This window comes from Anguilla anguilla, chromosome 17 (genome assembly GCF_013347855.1).
Source record: "Anguilla anguilla isolate fAngAng1 chromosome 17, fAngAng1.pri, whole genome shotgun sequence".
NCBI lineage: Eukaryota > Metazoa > Chordata > Actinopteri > Anguilliformes > Anguillidae > Anguilla > Anguilla anguilla.
The window spans coordinates 25,137,171-25,158,215 of NC_049217.1; the positions used below are offsets into that span (position 1 = coordinate 25,137,171).

At 40.6% G+C, this 21,045-nt stretch overlaps 1 protein-coding gene across 1 annotated transcript in view; it reads left to right on the forward strand.

Moving 5' to 3' along the window:
* The window catches only part of LOC118217155, a 152,494-nt gene that overhangs the window by 45,926 nt on the left and 85,523 nt on the right, over nt 1-21,045 (forward strand). Inside the window, exons 10-12 of the mRNA XM_035398977.1 lie at nt 14,653-15,363; nt 16,933-17,115; nt 18,868-19,395. Coding sequence (XP_035254868.1) covers nt 14,653-15,363; nt 16,933-17,115; nt 18,868-19,395 — 1,422 coding nt within the window. The remainder of the gene's footprint in view (nt 1-14,652; nt 15,364-16,932; nt 17,116-18,867; nt 19,396-21,045) is intronic.

Consider the following 21,045-nt stretch of genomic DNA (forward strand, 5'->3'; position numbering starts at 1 on the left):
TCCAAAGGTCCTTAAAGCAAATGCGCTACCAGTGAGCTACTAGTGAACTTGCTACAAGGGTCTTTTTTCTTTTTAATGTGCAGTTCTGTATATGTCAATTTTCCATGTGAATCCGATGGTTTTATTGGCTGATGTAGCTAAATGTCCAATGGGGAGACGTATTCTTCGTGGGCCTGGAGCATTTGTGATGTAATTGGCAGGAAAAAGAAGAAGCAGAAGAAGGAAAAAAAAAACAAAATCCCCTTAGTCTGAGGCTTTATTGTGTGGACGTGTGAAGTTGTTTGTAAATAGTGTCTGTCCACATAAGTTCAGAAGGTAACCCTTAAAACCCATACCTCCCAAATATATGAACACCAGACTAAAATATTACGTTTAAAACAAAGGATGTAATAACCATCTGGACAAACATATGAACATTAAACATGTAATTTGGATCAATTTAACATATGATTGCAAATTAAGTACAAATGAAAAAATCTGTCCATGCTGCACCAGAGAAGTGAATTATTTACATAATGACCCGAAATTACCTTATTATGTGAATTAGAAAGATCTCAAAAATGTTATGATGCCACAGTTTCAGAAAATAACAAAAATATAACAGAATACAATGCATGTGAATATGAGTGTAACAGAGCTTCTTGTTGGTGTTGTTGTGTTACAGTGAGTGGAGGGACTCCAGCCCCCTCTGAAGCAGGCAGCTCTGTGTGGGATTACCAACCTGCTCAGAAACCTTCCAGTAAGAAGGTGTTACGGTGGCTGAAATTGAGTAAACCAGAGAGTTCAGCATCATCTGGATATGGAACACTGAGTTCTGTAGTGAGTGAAGCAGAGGAGCCTGACAGGGTGACCCTGGAAGAGGACAGTGTAGGTGACATGCCACACTAAACACTAATCTACACTGCCCCATGTGGTAGATTGTGTAACTACTTCATCTGATGTTTTTTCCAAAACCATACATTTACTTTTCAATGTTTGTGATTTTAAAATTTCCAAGTCTTTCATAGTAATAACTTCAGAGATTATCGTCTGTGATCAGTTGTAACTGAAAGGCCTGTAAAAATATGAAATATTCTGTGATTCATTCAATGCAATCAAAGCCATTCTGATGGCTATGGGCATGCCAATATACAACTGAAAACTAGATTGAATTTGAAAGCTGTGTAATTTCATAGTATACATGACATAGACAAATTTATATAACATATCTGTGTATCTATATGACTGGCTCAGTGTGTAATGGCAGTGGAGTGCGAGTTTGAACCTCGGCTATGCCCATGTCATCCGCTGATTGGCAGGGAGTCCCCTGATGGGCACATTTGTTTTCACTGGATTCCTCTCTGATCTTTTTTTCTGTTGCAATGCTTCTGGTGTGCAGGTGGCATAATTCAAGTGACATACTGACAATACTGTGTATATGTTTTATTCGTGTATATTACATATATTTTGGTACTTCAAGTAATAGATCCACGACAATTGTCAGTTTTAGTAACAATTTCTGATATTAACTACACAGGATAAGCATAGGGTTTTGCTGGGCTTTCCCCAGGAAAATAGTGGGAGGGGAAGTGCCTCAGAGGGTAAGCAGCGGTGGCGAGAAGTGGCAAGTCATGGTATTTGCAGGGTATAGCCCAGTGATTCCCAAACATTTTTTGGTCAGGGCCCCCCTTTGTTAACTGTAAATTTTGTAAGCAGTCCCCCCCGACCCCAACCCCTCCCCTCCCCCCCCATCGTGTCTCCCCCACGGGTTCTACCCACCACTTTGGGAACCACTGGTATAGTGAACACCTGGCCTGGTGAAAACATGGCTTCATAAAGCCAAAGCCAGTCTTGTTCAATCGCACCACATTTATTGAACGGTTCAATGTAAGATTATGGAGGCCTGAGTCAGAGGTGTTATTGATTTGTCTCTGATGTTTTCGGAGGTGCTCATGAATTCTGGGGAGGTGCAGCGCCTCCACCTGGGGGAAACCACGGTGTTCACAGGAACACAAACCCTATCATGAAATTCCTTGATACCTTAGTGAACTTTAAAGTGAGTGAATTAATCTACATATGAAATATGCACGAGACTAATGTGATCTTTCGTCGTACATTTGCAATTTAATAACTCTTTGACAGATTTTTCAGGAAAATATACCAAGCTTAAAACCTATTGTACTCTGGCCATTTTATCTTTATTTGTACTGATTTGTTGATACTACACTTTTTTATTTATTTGCTTTAAATAAAACTTTTCCTTGTAGGGTCGATTTTTGGACAGGTGTGGTGTAGAATATTTGTAACGTACAGGTAACGTTCCCGGTGTCTTTAGCAGCATATTGCTCTGCTGCATATCTCTGAAGCTGGTAAGTATCCAGCCATCCAAACAACCTACCTTACACACACAACCAAATAATAAAATAATTGCATACATATCAAATAGATACTGTTACTCTTTGAATAAAGAAAAGGCAAGTATGTTTCAGAAATATATATTTTTAAATTAGTTACTCATACAAATAGCACAAACTGTCATCATTCAATTTTCCAGAGATATCTGTTCTATTTTGCATTTCAAGCGATAAAATTAATTGTGTATGTTTCAGACTGAATTAATCTGCCGTTCAATACATGTGAAAATGAAACGTGGAACGTAAAAAAATCCATTAAAATATTGTGATCACAGGTCACTCGCAATGCTAACGCTGTCATTATGGTACAGGCTGCATGCCTCACATGAGGTGGTGTCAGTAGCCTCTTGAAAAGAAAGGAAGAAAAGACACGATTTCCATCAGTATAAAGCTCCCGCTGAACAGCCTTTAATCTTTTAGCTTTTAACACAAGTGGCAGATCACTGGCTCTATGTCCACATAGATGCAGCATGCAGCATGTTCCATGTTTGGGGATAATTACAAGATACCATTACTGTGTTTACTGTTTTGTGCTTTTTTTTTTTTTTTTTAGAATGGGGCTTTCTACAATAAGCCATGAAACAGGAAAATTATGTTTTTTTAGTGAATTTAATGCCAACTCAAGGGCTAAAGTGCAATAGCTGTGCGTGCTTTATGAACCTTATATGAACATGATAACGCAATATAGAAATAATCCGGAGTATAAAATTGCTGGCTCCGATGCCTAAAAAGTTGAACATTTATTTATGATGGTTATAGCAGTAGAATGAATTTGCCAAAAGGTTTCAACCGGTACATAAACCATGCTCCTGAAACGTTTTTTTTACATATTAAATGTAATTTGTCCAATTTTTTTTTGTTAAGGTGTGGGAACTGATGATTAATATCACAAAATGCAAAGAATTTTTTCTTTGGCTCTTGCAATGTCTTGATTTGAAAATGAAAAACTTGTGAGTCATAAGTCCTGACTCATGTAAACACCTTGAGGGCCTATCAGAAGACAGCAATCAAACACATCCACTCTCCACACAAACACATCCATTATCCACACAAACGCATCCACTCTCCACACAAACACATCCACTCTCCATGCAAACTCATCCACTCTCCACAGAAACACATCCACTCTCCACACAAACACATCCACTCTCCACACAAACACATTCACTCTCCACACAAACACATCCATTATCCACACAAACACATCCACTCTCCACAGAAACACATCCACTCTCCACACAAACATATCCACTCTCCACATAAACACATTCACTCTCCACACAAACACATCCATTCTCCATGCAAACACATCCACTCTCCACACAAACACATCCACTCTCCATGCATGTTACACCACTGGCCTCATGTTGTGACATTGTTTTCAAATAATTCCATGTAATCAAACACTTTGAATTTGAATATTCAGTATTTAAAATGTTTTTAAGACATATTTAAGACATTAAGTTTTTGCAAATACATGCAAATTCTCCTTAAATGTATTTTCACATGCATTTTGTAATTGAAATACTCAGTATTTGTAAATGCTGAATTTCAAATAATTTCTAAATAAGTATTTTCTAGTAAATAAAATACTTTAAATATGTATTTGACCCAGGTCTGAATAATGTAAATGTAACATAACATAAAGTAACTTACCATAATGTGACCTTAACATACCTTAACTACAACCAAAAGTTTTTTCCTCCTGGTTGAAAACCTGTGTTGTTTTTGGGAAAATAAATTACCTTGCATCATTACCTATGGAGTTGAGAGTAACTTGTTATTTGTGGATTACGTTAAAGGAACTGAGTTACTGGATTTGGGATTGCGGGACGCATTAGAAATTAAGTTCAACTGTTCACATGGACCTAAGCGGCATTGATAAAGAAACTAACAGAAATCGACCTTAATTGGATTTGCCACCGTAAGTGATACAGAATATCTTCCTGCTTCTGTTTGCCTGATGATTTCCCATTAAAAACTGAATGAGTTCACTCAGACCGAGTTCAACTGGATCATTAAACTGAATGAGTTCACTCAGACCGAGTTCAACTGGATCATTAAGCTGGCAGTGATTCTGAAATGGACTTCCTTTCATGGTGTGCAGCAGCCTGGCACTGATTCTACATTGGACTGTCACAGCCGGTCTGCAAGGTAGTAATAAATAATAAAACACAAAAATGTATTCTCTTTAATGGGAATGAAATACCTTGACACATTAGTGTATTTACAGTTTTTCTCAAATGTTTACACACTAAAACTGGAACTATGCACACGATAGTGAAAACTTGAAGCTCATTTGTCAACAACAAAGACTATTTCTGCAAAACTCTAAGCACAATTCCTTTGTTTTCACTCAAATAGCAATTCTAAATCACATTTTCACACAACTCTACACACAAAATCTCATCATTTAGCACAATTTTCATAATCAAGCCTTGTTTGTTCACATGGAAAACACTGGCCTTCAAATACCAAACTCTAAGTACCAATTGGTCTCACTCACGCCACACCTGCTCAAACTCAATTGGCTAAACTTTTCAATTATCTGCCAGAGCATAAAAGAGACCTCCGGTGACCTCTATTGTGTTGGAAAACAATGGAGCAACACACAGCACAGAGAGGTAGAGGTAGAGGTAGAGGTAGAGGTAGAGGTAGAGGTAGAGGTAGAGGTAGAGGTAGAGGTGGACGTGTACGAGGTGGACGTGTACGAGGTGGACGAAGAAGAGGGAGACGAGCTAATATTTCAAATGAAATACGTGCAACTTTGGTTGATCATGTATTTGTTTTGTTTTTACAGCAGGCCTACAAACTACAATTTTTATTTTTGCAGTCTGCTGAACAAAGACTTATTTTACAGTAACAAATAAAGATTTGCTTTGTTACCTTTTTGAATTTGTTCATTGATTTCATATATGATAACAGATCATTACATCCATTGACCAGTCTAAGTATGTTCTAGTTTTGAGAAGACACAAATGTTATCTCATAATTGCACTGATAAGAAAAATGAAAAAACACTTCTAACAATGTTCAGTATGACTCATGATGGAACCTGGGTTGTGAGTGCAGCCCAATTGTACCTCATTGGCAGGACAATACAGTAAATGTGCAATGTATCATACAATAACAACAACACTCAAACTGATAACAGTTCACACACTTTGCTGTACTGTACTGAAATGCACTATTTATATGATGATATATTTCCTGTATTGTATCATGGCAACAGTCTTTATATTTATTGTAAAATTGCAGCCTATTTTGGGACCCCTCAAAAAGAAAATTAAAACTTCAAAAAAGGAGAAAACATAAGCTATTTTTACACTTTAATTCTATAACTTGAATATGTAACATGACCTCATGAGGCCAAAACATATATACAGTATTTTGATGGTTGTGTTTTTAAATTAATCGCACCAGTGTGAAATCAATGCTCAATAAGACCTATTCATATGAGGCCTGTGTGAATCATTTTGATGGAAAAAGTCAGTTTTGAGAAGAGAGAACATGGTTTTGAATGCATGAATGCATTTTGCAAGAGATTTGTGTAGTTTTGGCAAAAGGTTAACTGTTGCTGTGCTTTGTGTTTAGAGTTTTGAGAAATTGAGCTATAATTTCAGAAAATGTGTTTAAACAATTGAGAAAAACTGTAACTGTGAGGATCCAAGCTGCACCCCCTCCTGCTGGTCGCCAGAGGGCGACATAGTCATCATGAATGCTGATTATGTGATCATGTGTTCAGCTGTTTGCAATTCGAGAGCTAATTAGTTACACCATTTATTCTGCATAGTTTCTTTGCTCCTTCCTGAGTCTTAAGCCTTCGTGCCTGCTGCTCTGTGCTGGCCTCTGATCAGGTGCTCTTTCAGTGTTGTACATAGTCTCCAGTGTTTGGTTTTTTTGTTCTGAGCCCTCTTGGTTTTTTGTATGCTCACATCCTGATTTGACTCATTAAAGTCCCTGTTATTTTTTGCAACTCAATCCCAATTCTCCTGCAGCCTTTCTCTGCTCTTGGGTTCACCGCCAACTCCACCATTACATTAACATAGGCCTATTTATATAATTTCTATATATATTTCTATATATAAAGGAGAGTGGATAGCCCTCCTTACATAAACCCTCCTATGGACCACACCACACGACTCACCAAAGTGACAAGTATTTGCAACAAAAAATGAATGTTCAGTAAAAGTATGTGTATGTCACATGATACTATATAAATATCTAATTCACCTATAATTATATAAATACACAACTCAAACACTGTTGTGGTTTTGGGTAAAAGGTTTTGAGAAAGATCGAATGAGACCTGCACACTGTGTACTGCCAGCACAATCCCACTGCCTTTCATGTGGAGGCGTATATAGGGCTCTCCATACGGTAAAAGGGACTCATAATAGCACTTTTCACACACTTTCACATGCCTAATATAGTGCCCTTGTGTTTTTTATTACTTTCTTTGTTGGAATCATTTTTTAATTTTTTTTTGTTTTAAGCAAATACCTGAAGTACCTTTAAAAACCTGCAGTTGCAGTGAAATAACTGCAAAATGCAATTTGCTTTATCTGTGCTTCTCATACTAGAACAAAGGTTCACAGTGTTGGCCAGTATAGGCCTATAGAGTAAGCACAGAGTCAGGGCTGTTTTCCTGAAGTGAAAAAGAGCCTAAGCTTATGTTTGGTTGTATGAGACCTAGCATCATGTTTGAAAATATTAATAAAGATATTCTGATAATATTTTTGGCCCTGAATTGAAACATTCATTTAGCCTCATCATCAGCATTATGCCAGAATGTCAGAGCACTTGGGTGTGATACACTTATACCATGCTGTCCTTTAAGCAGGTTTGTCAGGTTTTTTTAATGAAACTTTGGCTAAATGAGGTTTGTATTCAAGCTTCAATACCAGCACTGAGCACAAGTTTGGGGGAGAGGGTGAAACTCAAAAACAGTGTAAATTGGTGCAGAAAGATTTTTGAAAATAAATAGTTTCTAATTAAAGGTATAGTTAACTCTTTATTCCAGCATGGCTGCTGTATACTAATTTCCACAGGGTTATTCGATTTGATTTGTGATTTAGTCAAGGACTTGAGAGAATTTGAATGTAAGTATTTTAAACACCATTTCCATTACCCTTGCAGTCTTTTGCACTAAACCCTCCTCAGAGTTTCGTCTGACTTGTTGTTAAAATCATATGAAGCCTTAAACAACTGGCCTAAATCTGCACAAATGTAAGTACTTACCACACATAGTATCGGTCATGTTTGGACATGGTGGACAGGCTGCTAAATGCCCCAGTGCAAAAAGCTGTCTTAAAAGAACAGAGTGTGAAGAATAAATAAATGCATTTGAGCCCCTCCCAACACACACTACATTACATTACATTATAGGCATTTAGCAGACGCTCTTATCCAGAGCGAGGCCCAGCTAACCTTATATAAATGATGATTGTTTAGGAGAAGATGTGTTGTCAAATATACTGCTTCTATACTTAATATATGTCAGGATATTAAAACCACCAATAACTTTTGCCACCTTTTAAGAGAATGTATTTTATTATTATTATTATTATTATTATTATTATTATTATTATTATTATTAGTCAGTAGATGTCTGCCATTTTGGATTCTGTAATATTCTCATTATATTTCTGCAATGTTACACTGCATCATATTGATGGTATAGCATAAGGAAGTTTTACAAAAATATATGTTGCTTGGGAACATTCTTGTAAACCTGCATTATGTTTATGCTTTGTTTCCTATGACATCATAGCCTGACAAATGCAGGGAAATGTGTTCCCACTTACTGATTGGGTGGCTGCCAGAACTGCAACCCCGGCCATTTTCAGGCTATAGTAGAAACATGATTGGCATTATCTTAAAAGGGTGGGTTGACACTAGGAATGTATCTTTCTCCTTCACAGATAAACATGAAGCAAGCTTACTGAATCTATTCACGCAACATTCACTCCCTCCATGGGTAATTTAGAGTCTCCAATCAGCCTATTTGCATGTTTTTGGACTGTCAGAGGAAATCGGAGCACCCGGAGGAAACCCACACCGACACGATGAGAACATGCAAACTCCACTCAGAAAGGCCCAAGCTGAGATTCTTGCTGTGAGGTGGTAGTGCTACCCAGTGCACCACCGTGCCACCCTATATGACATTAGCATTTTTCTTTTTTAAGTAGCCTATGTTCGCTTACTGTGTCTGACAAATTTCAGATGAAAAGGCAAAGTCCATTTGATTTGAACAGATCTTTCCTTCTTACAGTGAAAAAGTATGGACCCTGTAAGCCATCTGTCCCTCCACCCCGCACCCTACGAGTAAGAACCAATCAGCTGAAGGGATTGTAAAATCAAGTCCTAATTACTCTAAATCCTAACCTGACTCCAGGTCAGTACATACACATGATCATAAGGCATGCTCCGAACGAGCTGGCACAAACACAGTTAGACTGCCTGTAAGGTTATTTTTTTCCCATCCGCATTCTGACAAACCTGCTCTACTGGAACCAAAATGCACCACTCCCACAACGTCGGCAAAGAGTTTAAACAAACAAAATCGAAGCTATCATTATTTATATCATCAGCTGAAAGACGATCAACCTCAACTACACATCGGACAGGTAAGTGGAAATAATTTTTTAATTCAACCACTGTACATAGCCTATTTGCACACACATGTGCTGTGAGTGTGTGATTGAAGTAGTGAATTAACAGGACGAATATGGTATGTCAGCAGAAATAAGAATGTAATTGCAGTAACTGCAAGAGACAGACAGCACAGCAACAATGTCATTTGTACATCATTGAATGTTTGACGCTATCAGTGAGCTATACTTTATTTATGATAATGAATTAATTTATTTATGAATATTTATTCATTAAGATAATTGGTGAAATAACTATTAGTGAAAACTGCACATGTTTTTAGCCCTGCTACAATAAAAATATTAGTTGGTAAATGTTACAATAGATTTGGCAATGATAGTAATGCTGTTGGAAAAAGTAGTGCATAGGGTTTATCAGGGACATATTTTGACTTCTGATACTGAGCTGGTTTTTGGGTAGGTTTTATCAGCCAATGGCTTGGTTTTGATTGGCCACCGGGCTGCTTTTGTCATGCAGTGCATGCATGCATGCATATATGTATGTATGTATGTATTAATGCATACTTTGGATTTACACTGATAGATTGTATGCCTAATATATAAATATTCATGACTAGTTTATACCTCTCAATGTTCTCACTTGAACCACTCAGACTACATTATTGTCTCAAAGCAAGATACAATATTTCATAATGTCTCAAAGCAAGACACGATATTTAATCAACTCTATCCCTTACCATAATGTAAAATGAGTATAAAGTAAGCACCTTCAATGTGATGTTTTCATGTTAGAAAAGGGTGGGGCTAGTTTCATCTCTTATTATTACATTAAATGTTGACTTTCAAAGTTCAAAAAAATTTGGTCAAACATATTTTTACAAAAAGGCAGTCAAACCTGTTTGACTTACCTTGGCAGGAAAAAAGATACAAAGAAAAAACATTGATCACGGAAGGCTGTACAAAAGAGTTCAGTTTCATTTTGAAGTGTATTTTCTTCATTTAAACCACAAACCCCTGATGCCTCGAATACTCATCATCAAAAGCTTCTCTAAATATGTAAAATGTCTTAACATAAAGTCTGTCTGTGGCTATTGAAAATATGCAAAAAAAACTGAAAAAATGGCCCAAGAAAGTGAACGATCCCAGCAAGAACTAAAAGATGGAGAAACACCTGATGTGCAAATGTGGCACACTTTGTGTGTGAAAATATTTTAGCAAAAAATCAACAGAAGAAGAATAAGCGTACTAAACAAAAACTGATAATGATTTCATTAAAATGCCATTAAAATATTTTATTTTGCAGAGGAAACTGGACAAAGAGAGGGGCTGACATGGCAGCTGGTGTTGTGACCTCTCATCATGGTGAGTGTCCTCTTTCTGTGTAGAAAAATTTTCTTCATGGGTTTATTATTGTCTCTAAAATAAATTTAAAAATGTAATGGGTATACAAATAAATGTAGCTGATCATTAAATTCAGGTGATCTTTAAATAAATGTGGCTGGTCCACAAATAAATGCAGCCTGTTTACATTTGTAATTGCCTGTGGCTTGCTTTTATTTGCGGATTTTTCGGACAGGACGAATTGGAAAAATTTTTTGGAACGAATTTTTTTTACTGAGTGCAGACCAGCCAATCAGATTTTAAAACATCCTTTCGCTCATGCCCACATTACTGGGACCAATCACAGCACGTATACACTTCAGGAGTGTGTTGTGTGGCGCCAAGACAACCACTCAGTTCGGAAAATTGGGCAGTGGAAGGTGAAGTCAAACAGAGGATGATGAGGGTTAATAAACCGAGACAGACAATCAGATCACATTTTGAGGGTTTTTCTATTAATTGAAATTGCATTTAGATGAATTACAGCGGAATTTTAAGATTAATCTTATCTGTGTTCAATCATTTTCCATTGAGGTGTGTGTTATCAATGAAATGTGTTTCTCCATAGAGATGAATATACAGACGGGTGGCAAATTAAAGGAAAAAACTGAATAAATAAATGGAGAAACATAATGAATGCAGATGCTTCCATACAGGTGTATTGCATGATGCAATTAAGCAATTAATATTCTATCATGCTCTGAGGAATGTGTAAAAATGCAGAGTAGGCCGGGTTGACCTGGATTTTGGATCAAGATTGCAGGAGGTAAAAGATCTTAGTGACTTTGAAAGAGGGTTGGGCCCGGATGACAGGAGCTTCAGTCACAAACACTGCTCAACTGGCTAGTGTTTCAAAAGGAACAGTAGCTAAAGTGACATCTGCATGTAGATCAATGGGAAAGACAGCAGTGAATGGGGTTGAAAATTGTGGTCAAAAGCACACTGGGATGACAGTGATGCTTGCGCATTAGTGCGATATGTGAGGAAAAACATAAGATCAACTCTTCCTCAGGTGACTGAGAATGTCAATGCAGGACATGAACAGACTGTCTACAAGAACAGATTGTCGACAACTACATAGAGAGGGATATTATTGTGGGGTTGTAGAGCAAAAATCCCTCATTACAAAGACGAATGCACATTTCAGAATTCAGTGGTACAAAAACCATAAGTGTTGGTCTACAGAGATGTGGGAAAAAATGATATGGTCAGATAAGTCATACTTCACCACATTCTCAACAAGTGGGCGAATGTATGTGTGGCATACACCAAGAGAATGATACAGGCCTCAATGCTTGACCACTACAGTGAGGGGGTCCTGTGGCTCTATTATGCTGTGGAGAGCATGTTCCTGGGGTCTTTGGGCTGACGTGTTTGACAGTACTCTCCAACACCATCATCAAACACCAAATGAGGGAATTTCTTTAAAAAGAATGGTGTCCCATCCCTACAGTAGAGTTCCAAAGACTTGTAGAATCTATGCCAAGGTGCATTGAAGCTGTTCTGGTGGCTCATGGTGGCCCAAAACCTTACTAAGACACTAGTTTTTTCCTATAATTTATCACTCGTCTGTACCTGTCCTTATTTTCTCCTGACTTTCCATTGTGCTGCATACTGAAGTGTGAGTGGTTGCTTAGAGAATCCAATATGTGCATTTTAATATTGTAGAAAGCTTGATATAATTTCTGTATGAGAGAACACCAATCAAATAATGGGTATTCACAATTTATAAAACAATCTGTACTGTGATTTTTTTTATTTGTCTCGCAATAACAAAAATGCCAAGTTTCATTCATGATCCTGTCTCATCACTACAGCCCTCCTTGTTGATTAAACAGAGTGCAGAGAAGCACATAGTCTCTTTGAAGTGTGGGCTGCCAGAAGCCAACTTCTCCCCCCTCTACAGTTGTTGAGTAGCAGGAGCTCATTTCATGAGCGTGTTTAGGCCTCAGACACTCAGTTGAACTGAGACGGTTGCTAGTGCTTGATGAGACACAGAAAATCCTGCTGACTGAACTCTCCCTGCTGCTGCCAATTACATGCTGCCCTGTGGAGCTGCCAGGACAGCCTGTACTGCACAATCAGGGTTTGATAGCAGACTGTGGGGTGCATCCACACTATGGAACAATGTCTTAGCAGGATGAGTCACCCAGCAGACCCATAACACTAATGCACTTACAAATATAGCCATGTTCTTCTTGCTGTAGATTTTGTGTGATTATTTTTAATTCTTCAGATATTCCCATCACATTATTGAAAGCATTATGTTGTGAAATTTCAGGCTCTAAAATGCTTTGATTAAATTAAGACATTCTGTTGATATGTGCAAAAGTTCCATGCACAACTTTGTTCATGAAGGTTTAACCCAAATCCCACCTGTCATATGCCCATAGTGATGAATATCATTTCATTATTAATACTCTCCACTCCAAACTTACAGAGAGCAGCTCAACTCTGAATGTCTGTTACACTCCTGATGAGGAGTAAATTGTTCTCTTTCTCTCTGACAGGGGAGGAGCACCGTCTCTCAGAGCTGAGGATTGTGCTGCTTGGGGGGAGATGGAGTGGGAAGAGTTCAGCAGGAAACACCATCCTGGGCAGAGAGGAGTTTGAGTCTGGAGTAAGAACTGCACAGTGTGTGAAGAGACAGGGGGAAGTAGCTGGGAGACAGGTCACTGTGGTCGACACACCAGGCTGGCGGAAATATCAATCTGTGAATGACACTGCAGAGCTGGATAAACAGGAGATTGTGCGCAGTGTGTCTCTGTGTCCCCCGGGACCCTGCGCTCTCTTCCTGGTCATTAATGTGTGCATTGCGATCTGTGATACATACAGAAGATCAGCGGTGGAACACCTGGAGCTTCTCAGTGACAGAGTCTGGAGACACACTATAGTGCTGTTCACCAGGGGAGACTGGCTGGGAGACACAACCATTGAGCAGCACATTGAGACTAAAGGGAGGGCCCTCCAAGAGCTCATAGAGAAATGTGGGAACAGGTATCATGTTCTCAACAATGAGAACAGGGCTGATGGGACTCAGGTCACAGAGCTGCTGGAGAAGATAGAGGAGATGATGGCAGGGCATGGAGGCTCTCACTATGAAATAGATAGAATGCTCTTACAGGAGGTGGAAGAGAAGAGGAGGGCAGTAGAACAGCGAGTGAAACAGAGGATGACGAAGGTTCAGAATCAGAGAAAGACTCTCAGAGCACTTTTTGCGGGTAGGTTTTTTTATTTATTGGAATTTCTTTTAGATGATTTAAAATGGAAATCTAAAGTTCATCATAAATGCATTAAACCGTTTTCCACGGTGGTGTGTTTCACCAATTAAATTTGTTTCTCCAGAGAGATGTATACATCTGTCCTTATTTCCTCCTGACTTTGTGCTGTAAATTGAGGTTTGAGAGTTGCTTAAAGAGTCCAAATTTCTAGATTTTGAATATGTGGAATACTTCATCTATTTTTTGCGTGAAGTCCAATCAATGAAATGGCATTGGTGATTGTAAAAAAATTTTCCCTGCAATTCTGAATTCATTTTTCATCCAGTTGGGAATGACCAATTGCTTTTATTATCCAGTCTCATTACTGCAATCCCCTTTGTCAACTGGGAACGGAGTGCAGTGCCTATGAAGTGTGAGCTGTCAGCTGCCATATTCTCTCCCCTCCACAGTTGTTGAGTAGCAGGAGCTCATTTGATGCGCGCGTTAAGGCTGCAGACACTCAGTTGCTAGTGCTTGATTAGACGCAGAAAATCCTGCTGACTGAACTCTCCCTGCTGCTGCCAATTTACATGCTGCCCTGTGGAGCTGCCAGCACAGCCTGCGCTGCACAGTCAGGGTTTGATAGCAGACTGTGGGGTGCATCCACACACTGGACCAGTGTTTTACCAAGTTGAGCCACAAATCAGCTCCATATCCTACACGTAATTAATTAAATAGCTATGTTCTTCTTGGCATATAAATACTTTTATGATTATTATAAATTCTTTAGAAATTCAAAATGTAATGTTGAATGGCATGTGTTTTAAAAAATCATTTATAAAAAAATATTGAACTGAATATGACTATGATGATATGAGGAAACGTCTCATACAGAATATTACTTCTAGTGGTGTTTCCCATATCCCACCTGTCTTATGTCCTGTGATAAATATGACTTCATTATTAATACTCTCCACTCCTAACTTACAGAGAGCAGCTCATCTCAGAGATGAATGTCAGTTACACTCCTGATGAGGAGTAAATTGTTCTCTTTCTCTCTGACAGGGGAGGAGCACCGTCTCTCAGAGCTGAGGATTGTGCTGCTGGGGGGGAGACGGAGTGGGAAGAGTTCAGCAGGAAACACCATCCTGGGCAGAGAGGAGTTTGAATCTGGAATAAGAACTGCACAGTGTGTGATGAGACAGGGTGAAGTAGCTGGGAGACAGGTCACTGTGGTTGACACACCAGGCTGGTGGGTGACATATTCTGTGAAGGACACTGCAGAGCTGGATAAACAGGAGGTTGTGCGCAGTGTGTCTCTGTGTCCCCCGGGACCCTGCGCTCTCTTCCTGGTCATTAATGTGAGCTCAGCATTCAGAGATACAGAGAAGAGATCAGTGATGGAACACCTGGAGCTTCTCAGTGAGAGAGTCTGGAGACACACTATAGTGCTGTTCACCTGGGGAGACTGGCTGGGAGACACAACCATTGAGCAGCACATTGAGACTGAAGGGAGGGACCTCCAAGAGCTCATAGAGAAATGTGGGAACAGGTATCATGTTCTCAACAATGAGAACAGGGCTGATGGGACTCAGGTCACAGAGCTGCTGGAGAAGATAGAGGAGATGATGGCAGGGCATGGAGGCTCTCACTATGAAATAGATAAAATGCTCTTACAGGAGGTGGAAGAGAAGAGGAGGTCATTGGAACAGCAAGTGAAACAGAGGATGACGAAGGTTCAGAATCAGAGAAAGACTCTCAGAGCACTTTTTGAGGGTAAATATTTTTCATATATAGACTTTACATGTAGAGGAATTACAGTGGAATTTTTACATTAATCATAACTACGTTGAATTATTTTCTATTGAGGAGTTTTACCAATGAAAAGAGTTACTTCAGTGAAAGGTGTATATCTGTCTTTACTTTATCCTGACTTTCCCCTGTGCTGCACACTGAGGTGTGAGTGAGTGCTTAAAGAGGCCATTTTGTACATATGATGATGCGGAATACCTGATTTTAGTTTTATATGAATGAGTGCCAAATTGAAGGCAGTCTGTCCCACGCCAATGTGACACCCCAGGGAGAGAGATGCGGCAGTGCCGAGGAACACCGTTTCTGTCGCATGGAGAGAGAGAGCGCACATACACAAAAACGAAATAAAATTAACAGACCTCTTCACAGTTCCCCCTCAAGGGTTCCGGGCAAAAACAATGAACTAAAACAGCGAGCTAAAATAACAAAGACAAAAGAAAGTAAAACAGAGCGACAGCTATTTCAGTTCGCTACTCTGCAGCCGACCCGCCTTCCCGGCCAGGTCCAGCTCCTCTAGCATCCCAGCTGAGGAATGCTTTCTATCCAGTGCTCAAAATAACACGAAACAAAAATCATACCCGTGCTCTCTGTGTTAGCTACCGGTCTCGGCCCCAAACTGTGGAGAGCAGCACACCTTTAAGCACCTGGGCTGATTAGCTAACGCAGCCCAGGTGCGTGTGCTCTCTCCACCAGCCGGCGCAGCCGAGACCAATCCGCCTCTCAGGCGGACCGACTGCAACACAGTCATAATTCCTTATATAATAATTTTCACTGCATTTTTTCATTTTTCTCCCTGTTGGCAATTCCCAGTGTAATTCATAATCCAGTGTCATCACTGCAGCCACCCTGATTGAACAGGGTGCAGAGAAGCACACGTTCCCTTTGAAGTGTGGCTGTCAGCTGCCAATTTCTCTCCCCTCCACAGTTGTTGAGTAGCAGGAGCTGATTTCCTGAGCGTGTTTAGGCTGCAGACGTTCAGTGGAACTGAGGCGGTTCATAATGTTGGATGAGACAAAAAATCCTGCTGACTGAACTCTCCCTGCTGCTGCCAATTACATGCTGCCCTGTGGAGCTGCCAACCACAGCCTGCGCTGCACAGTCAGAGTTTGATAGCAGACTGTGGGGTGCATCCACACTATGGAACAGTGTCTTAGCAGGATGAGTCACCCAGCAGCCCCATAAAACTGATGCACTTCGAAATATAGCAATGTTCTTCTTGCTATAGATTTTGCGTGGTTATTTTTCATTCTTCAGATATTCCCATCACATTATTGAAAGCATTAAATTGTGAATTTTCAGGATGTAAAATGCTTTGATTAAATTAAGACATTCTGTTGATATGTGCAGAAGTTCCATGCACAACTTTGCTCATGAAGGTTTAACCCAAATCCTACCTGTCATATGCCCATAGTGATGAATATCATTTCTTTATTAATACTCTCCACTCCAAACTTACAGAGAGCAGCTCATCTCAGAGCTGAATGTCTGTTACTCTCCTGATGAGGAGTAAATTGTTCTCTTTCTCTCTGGCAGGGCAGGAGCACCATCTCTCAGAGCTGAGGATTGTGCTGCTGGGGGAGGATGAGAGTGGGAAGAGTTCAGCAGGAAACACCATCCTGGGCAGAGAGGAGTTTGAGTCTGGAGTAAGAACTGCACAGTGTGTGAAGAGACAGGGTGAAGTAGCTGGGAGACAGGTCACTGTGGTCGACACACCAGGCTGGTGGAAGTATCAATCTGTGAATGACACTGCAGAGCTGAATAAACAGGAGATTGTGCGCAGTGTGTCTCTGTGTCCCCCGGGACCCTGCGCTCTCTTCCTGGTCATTAATGTGAGTTTTGCAATCAGTGATACATACAGAAGATCAGCGGTGGAACACCTGGAGCTTCTCAGTGAGAGAGTCTGGAGACACACTATAGTGCTGTTCACCAGGGGAGACTGGCTGGGAGATACAACCATTGAGCAGCACATTGAGACTAAAGGGAGGGCCCTCCAAGAGCTCATAGAGAAATGTGGGAACAGGTATCATGTTCTCAACAATGAGAACAGGGCTGATGGGACTCAGGTCACAGAGCTGCTGGAGAAGATAGAGGAGATGATGGCAGGGCATGGAGGCTCTCACTATGAAATAGATAGAATGCTCTTACAGGAGGTGGAAGAGAAGAGGAGGGCAGTAGAACAGCGAGTGAAACAGAGGATGACGAAGGTTCAGAATCAGAGAAAAAAACTCAGAGCACTTTCTGTGGGTAGGTTTTTTTATTTATTGGAATTTCTTTTAGATGATTTAAAGTGGAAATCTAAAGTTCATCATAAATGTATTAAACCGTTTTCCATGGTGGTGTGTTTCACCACTTAAATTTTTTTCTCCAGAGAGATGTATACATCTGTCCTTTTTTCCTCCTGACTTTGTGCTGTAAATTGAGGTTTGAGAGTTGCTTAAAGAGTCCAAATTTCTAGATTTTGAATATGTGGAATACTTGATCTATTTTTTGTGTGAAGACCAATCAATGAAATGGCATTGGTGATTGTAAAAAAAATTATCTCTGCAATTCTGAATTCATTTTTCATCCAGTTGGGAATGACCAATTGCTTTTATTATCCAGTCTCATTACTGCAATCCCCTTTGTCAATTGAAAACAGAGTGCAGTGCCTATGAAGTGTGAGCTGTCAGCTGCCATATTCTCTCCCCTCCACAGTTGTTGAGTAGCAGGAGCTCATTTCATGCGTGCGTTAAGGCTGCAGACACTCAGTTGCTAGTGCTTGATGAGACGCAAAAAATCCTGCTAACTGTACTCTCCCTGCTGCCAATTACATGCTGCCCTGTGGAGCTGCCAGCACAGCCGGCGCTGCACAGTCAGGGTTTGATAGCAGACTGTGGGGTGCATCCACACACTCAAACAGTGTTTTACCAAGTTGAGCTACAAATCAGCTCCATATCCTACACGTAATTAATTAAATAGCTATGTTCTTCTTTGCATATAAATACTTTTATGATTATTATAAATTCCTTAGAAATTCAAAATGCAATGTTGAATGGCATGTGTTTTAAAAAATCATTTATAAAAAAATATTGAACTGAATATGACTATGATGATATGAGGAAACGTCTCATACAGAATTTTACTCCTAGTGGTGTTTCCCATATCCCACCTGTCTTATGTCCTGTGATAAATATGACTTCATTATTAATACTCTCCACTCCTAACTTACAGAGAGCAGCTCATCTCAGAGCTGAATGTCTGTTACACTCCTGATGAGGAGTAAATTGTTCTCTTTCTCTCTGACAGGGGAGGAGCACCGTCTCTCAGACCTGAGGATTGTGCTGCTGGGGGCGAGACTGAGTGGGAAGAGTTCAGCAGGAAACACCATCCTGGGCAGAGAGGAGTTTGAGTCTGGAGTAAGAACTGCACAGTGTGTGAAGAGACAGGGGGAAGTAGCTGGGACACAGGTCACTGTGGTCGACACACCAGGCTGGTGGGTGACATATTCTGTGAAGGACACTGCAGAGCTGGAGAAACAGGAGATTGTGCGCAGTGTGTCTCTGTGTCCCCCGGGACCCTGCACTCTCTTCCTGGTCATTGATGTGAGCTCAGCATTCAGAAAGGAACACAGGAGATCAGTGGTGGAACACCTGGAGCTTCTCAGTGACAGAGTCTGGAGACACACTATAGTGCTGTTCACCAGGGGAGACTGGCTGGGAGACACAACCATTGAGCAGCACATTGAGACTGAAGGGAGGGCCCTCCAAGAGCTCATAGAGAAATGTGGGAACAGGTATCATGTTCTCAACAATGAGAACAGGGCTGATGGGACTCAGGTCACAGAGCTGCTGGAGAAGGTAGAGGAGATGGTGGCAGGGCATGGAGGCTCTCACTATGAAGTAGATAGCATGCTCTTACAGGAGGTGGAAGAGAAGAGGAGGGCAGTGGAACAGCGAGTGAAACAGAGGATGACGAAGGTTCAGATGCAGAGAAAGACTCTCAGAGCACTTTTTGAGGGTAAGTATTTTTCATATATAGACTTTGCATGTAGAGGAATTACAGTGGAATTGTTACATTAATCATAACTACGTTGAATTATTTTCTATTGAGTTTTACCAATGAAAAGAGTTACTCCAGTGAAAGGTGTATATCTGTCTTTACTTTTTTCCTGACGTTCCCCTGAGCTGCACACTGAGGTGTGAGTGAGTGCTTAAAGAGGCCATTTTGTACATATGATGATGCGGAATACCTGATTTTAGTTTTGTATGAATGAGTGCCAAATCGAAGGCAGTCTGTCCCACGCCAGCGTGACACCCCGGGGAGAGAGATGCGGCAGTGCCGAGGAACACCGTTTCTGTCGCATGGAGAGAGAGAGCGCACACACAAAAACGAAATAAAATTAACAGACCGCTTCACCGTTCCCCCTCACGGGTTCCGGGCAAAAACAATGAACTAAAACAGCAAGCTAAAATAACAAAGACAAAAGAAAGTAAAACAGAGCGAAAACTATTTCAGTTCGCCGCTCTGCAGCGGACCCGCCTTCTCGGCCACGTCCAGCTCCTCTAGCATCCCAGCTGAGGAATGCTTTCTTTCCAGTGCTCAAAATAAAACAAAACAAAAATCATACCTGCGCTCTCTGTGTTAGCTCCCAGTCTCAGCGCCGAACTGCGGAGAGCAGCACACCTTTAAGCACCTGGGCTGATTAGCTTACGCAGCCCAGGTGCGTGTGCTCTCTCCACCAGCCGGCGCAGCCGAGACCAATCCGCCCCTCAGGCAGATCGACTGCGACACAGTCATAATTCCTTATATAATAATTGTCACTGCGTTTTTTCATTTTTTCCCTGTTGGCAATTCCCAGTGTAATTCATAATCCAGTGTCATCACTGAAGCCACCCTGATTAAACAGGGTGCAGAGAAGCACACGCTCTCTTTGAAGTGTGGCTGTCAGCTGCCAATTTCTCTCCCCTCCACAGTTGTTGAGTAGCAGGAGCTGATTTCATGAGCGCGTTTAGGCTGCAGACGTTCAGTGGAACTGAGGAGGTTCATAGTGTTGGATGAGAAAAAATCCTGACTGAACTCTCCCTGCTGCTGCCAATTACATGCTGCCTTGTGGAGCTGCCAGCACAGTCTGCGCTGCACAGTCAGAGTTTGATAGCAGACTGTGAGGTGCATCCACACTATGGAACAGTGTCTTAGCAGGATGAGTCACCCAGCATCCCCATAACACTAATGCACTTAAAAATATAGCAATGTTTTTCTTGCTTTAGATTTTGTGTGATTATTTTTCATTCTTAAGATATTCCCATCACATTATTGAAAGCATTATGCTGTGAAATTTCAGGCTGTAAAATGCTTTGATTAAATTAAGACATTCTGTTGATATGTGCAAAAGTTCCATGCACAACTTGTGAAACCTTCATGAACACAACCATGTTCATGAAGGTTTAACCCAGATCCCACCTGTCATATGCCCATAGTGATGAATATATTTTCATTTTTAATACTCTCCACTCCAAATTTACTGAGAGCAGCTCAACTCAGAGCTGAATGTCAGTTACACTCCTGATGATGAGTAAATTGTTCTCTTTCTCTCTGACAGGGGAGGAGCACCGTCTCTCAGAGCTGAGGATTGTGCTGCTGGGGGGGAGATGGAGTGGGAAGAGTTCA